At 35.9% G+C, this 3067-nt stretch overlaps 2 protein-coding genes across 5 annotated transcripts in view; both read right to left on the reverse strand.

Moving 5' to 3' along the window:
* The window catches only part of LOC105452708 (ATP-dependent RNA helicase WM6), a 7033-nt gene extending 6028 nt beyond the window's left edge, over positions 1-1005 (reverse strand). The window contains exon 1 of the mRNA XM_011694063.1: positions 883-1005. The gene's annotated coding sequence lies outside the window, so the exon portion shown is untranslated. The remainder of the gene's footprint in view (positions 1-882) is intronic.
* A 1483-nt stretch (positions 1006-2488) lies between these two features.
* LOC105452709 (N-alpha-acetyltransferase 30) overlaps positions 2489-3067 on the reverse strand; it is a 3165-nt gene continuing 2586 nt past the window's right edge. For 2 of the 4 annotated variants that reach the window (XM_011694065.1, XM_011694064.1), the window contains exon 4: positions 2489-2640. In XM_011694065.1, the coding sequence (XP_011692367.1) occupies positions 2517-2640 (124 nt within the window). In that variant the 3' untranslated portion in view covers positions 2489-2516. The remainder of the gene's footprint in view (positions 2641-3067) is intronic. The other 2 variants (XR_974770.1, XM_011694066.1) reach the window with 2 other exon arrangements.

The raw sequence follows: 3067 nt of genomic DNA on the forward strand, positions 1-3067 counted from the left end.
TAGATATTCCCGAAACCAGAGGAACTCGGCGCGCGCACGTATGTGTGCATTTTGTGTGTGTGTGTGTGTGTGTGTATGCGCGCGCACGCGTGTGTGCATTTACGTATGCGTATTACATTAATTATAACATTCACGAAACGTCGCCGACGTCGCAGTTATGCATTACCATTTCTTTAACAAAAAAAATCGACAAAATCTAGAACGATTAACCGAAGATTTTTTTTCCCTCCGTTCCGAGCGAAGAACCGGAGATTCCGTTCGGAGCGTCGGAATCTCCGGCCGAAAACACGAATCCTGACTGAAAATTGGCGACAAAATTAATGTAAATTTACTTAAAATAACCCTACATCTCGAGATGCAGGATCGTTTTCTATAAATAACACCAAGACGAGTTATCTGTGAAAATGTATAGACGCGCATATACTACCGTCGCAAACGCACGCCGCTTCCGAGAATAACGATCTCGCCTCGTTGCCGGAAAAAGCGTTCGCGTAATGGCCGTCGTCGCCGCGGCCGTTGCGCGCCGAAAAATGGACCCGGGTCGCTCCCGCGTCAACGCCGCGCGCGCGTGGGCCGTGGATCGCGAGAACTGTTGAGATATCGGAGGCCACCGGCGGGGAGGACAACGGCAGGGACGATGCACGACACGGTTCGCTGATATAGTTGCAATTTATCCGCGACAGATTCTCACCACGCGGAGGCGAAGGGACGCTCGCGCGTCCCGTATAATCATCCAACGCCGCGGCTGCACTTACGATGTAAATTTCAACGGAAGTACGGAATTCTGCCGACGGTCGAGGGGACGCGAAACGTTATTTCGCGCGTTTCGCGAACGGATCGCTTTTTCATTGACGACGCGACTCGGATTTTCACTTCACTTACCGTGTACGTGCGACAGGCGGCTCCGTGCAACAACTTCGAAGACGAAGTCGAAGATTATGAAGAACGGAAGAACACCAACGCCACCGAGATGCCGCCGCCGGCCGCGTACTCGCGTCTGTGATGAGTAGATGCAACATAGAGCGGTTACCGAGCTGCGAGTAATGGCGTTCGGTTGTCCAACTTGTCCGCGTCGCCGATTGGCCAATTCCATTGGCCGGATCTTTCTCATATGGGTGCGCTACCGGATGCATCCATACGTCAGGACCGGCCTGTCTTATACGATTGACCAGTGGACCGGTGCTTATAATTTTTGGAATCAATCAGAAGATCCTTTGTTGAGCTGGCCAAAAAAAAATAAAAAATTATATTTAGTCATTTTTCCTATTCTATATATTCAGGATGAGACTGCTGCAAGAAAAACAAAAAATATTACATTTCGATAACATGTCAATGTTAAGAGCGAATTTCCATTGTTTAATTAAAAAAATATACATAGATTATAATTTAAATAAATTTAAATAAATAAAATAATTTACGTATTATAGTTATTTTTTTAACGTAAGATATATTTCGCATAATTCAATCAATATAAAAAATATATATAGTAACAGTATTCCCACAATTGCAATTAGGGTCTGTAATTAGAATAATTCAATCAATACAAAAAAAGGAATCAATCAGAAGATCCTTTGTTGAGCTGGCCAAAAAAAAATAAAAAATTATATTTAGTCATTTTTCCTATTCTATATATTCAGGATGAGACTGCTGCAAGAAAAACAAAAAATATTACATTTCGATAACATGTCAATGTTAAGAGCGAATTTCCATTGTTTAATTAAAAAAATATACATAGATTATAATTTAAATAAATTTAAATAAATAAAATAATTTACGTATTATAGTTATTTTTTTAACGTAAGATATATTTCGCATAATTCAATCAATATAAAAAATATATATAGTAACAGTATTCCCACAATTGCAATTAGGGTCTGTAATTAGAATAATTCAATCAATACAAAAAAAATATAGTAACAGTACTCCACACGTGTGCATTAGATCTGTAATTAGAATATCGACAACAACGGATCGTTCGTAGCATGGACATAGAAATACAAGGCCAACCAGCCGAACGTAATGTAAACGAGACGCGTGTAAAAACATTTATGTATTTTTATTAACATTTTTTACATTTTTTTTTTAATAGTTACATTATGATCTGTGCTTCGCATTTATTTTATACAAAGATAGATATAATAGGTAGACAGTAATGCGCGTATCACCCCCCACCGCGTAAAACGCGTGAGGCGCATTTCCTCGCGAAACATTTCCAATTTCGTAAACGATAATTTCTTTTTTCTTTTTCTTTTTTGTCTTTGTCCATATCCGTTTAATGTAATATATATATATATATATATATATATATATATATATATACACACATATATATTACTTCACAATATGTACATATACATATAAATATATATATGTATCAATATTTCCGTGTATCACTTTACAATTTCAAACGGAAATACTTTTTCCTAAAATTCCGCCGTCCTCCGTCGGCCCTCATTTCTTTTCTTTTTATTCTTACTTTTTTTTTCTCTTCATTTCTGCCGTTCACATTGACAAAATTATACGCTCGATGCAACGTTATCACGATAGTGGTCGCAATTCGTCCTATGATGCGGATATATCAACTTTTCGCAAAACTTTTGAAATTCGCTGAACGGATTGTAATCTTTCCGCATTGAGGCACTGAAATGAAAATAAATAAACTGGATCCATTAAAAATATTGAAAGAATTTAAAAAATTCATATCTCTCACGGCCTTTTGTAGATTACGTCTCAAACAATATTTTATTATTTTACAAATTACCTCAATTCCTTCTATTCCCTCTCTTGATTAGAAACTGTTACAATATATATATTTGTAAATTGAAAATTATTATTTACAATTAAATTAAAATTTATTTACATTTAAATTAAAAATAATAAAATTACTCGTATAAATTTTTGTCTAAAAAATTAACGAATCATGAAACTGCTTACAGTAAGACCGAATAAATAAGATGTTTATGAATCTTTTAAATTGTTTTTTTACAAGGAAATTTAAAAAATTTATAGTTCAAGGTATAATTAAAAAAAAAAATATATATATACATATATCTGTCTCTTATACACA

This window comes from Wasmannia auropunctata, unplaced genomic scaffold (assembly GCF_000956235.1).
Source record: "Wasmannia auropunctata unplaced genomic scaffold, wasmannia.A_1.0 LD336026.1, whole genome shotgun sequence".
NCBI classification, from domain to species: Eukaryota; Metazoa; Arthropoda; class Insecta; order Hymenoptera; family Formicidae; genus Wasmannia; species Wasmannia auropunctata.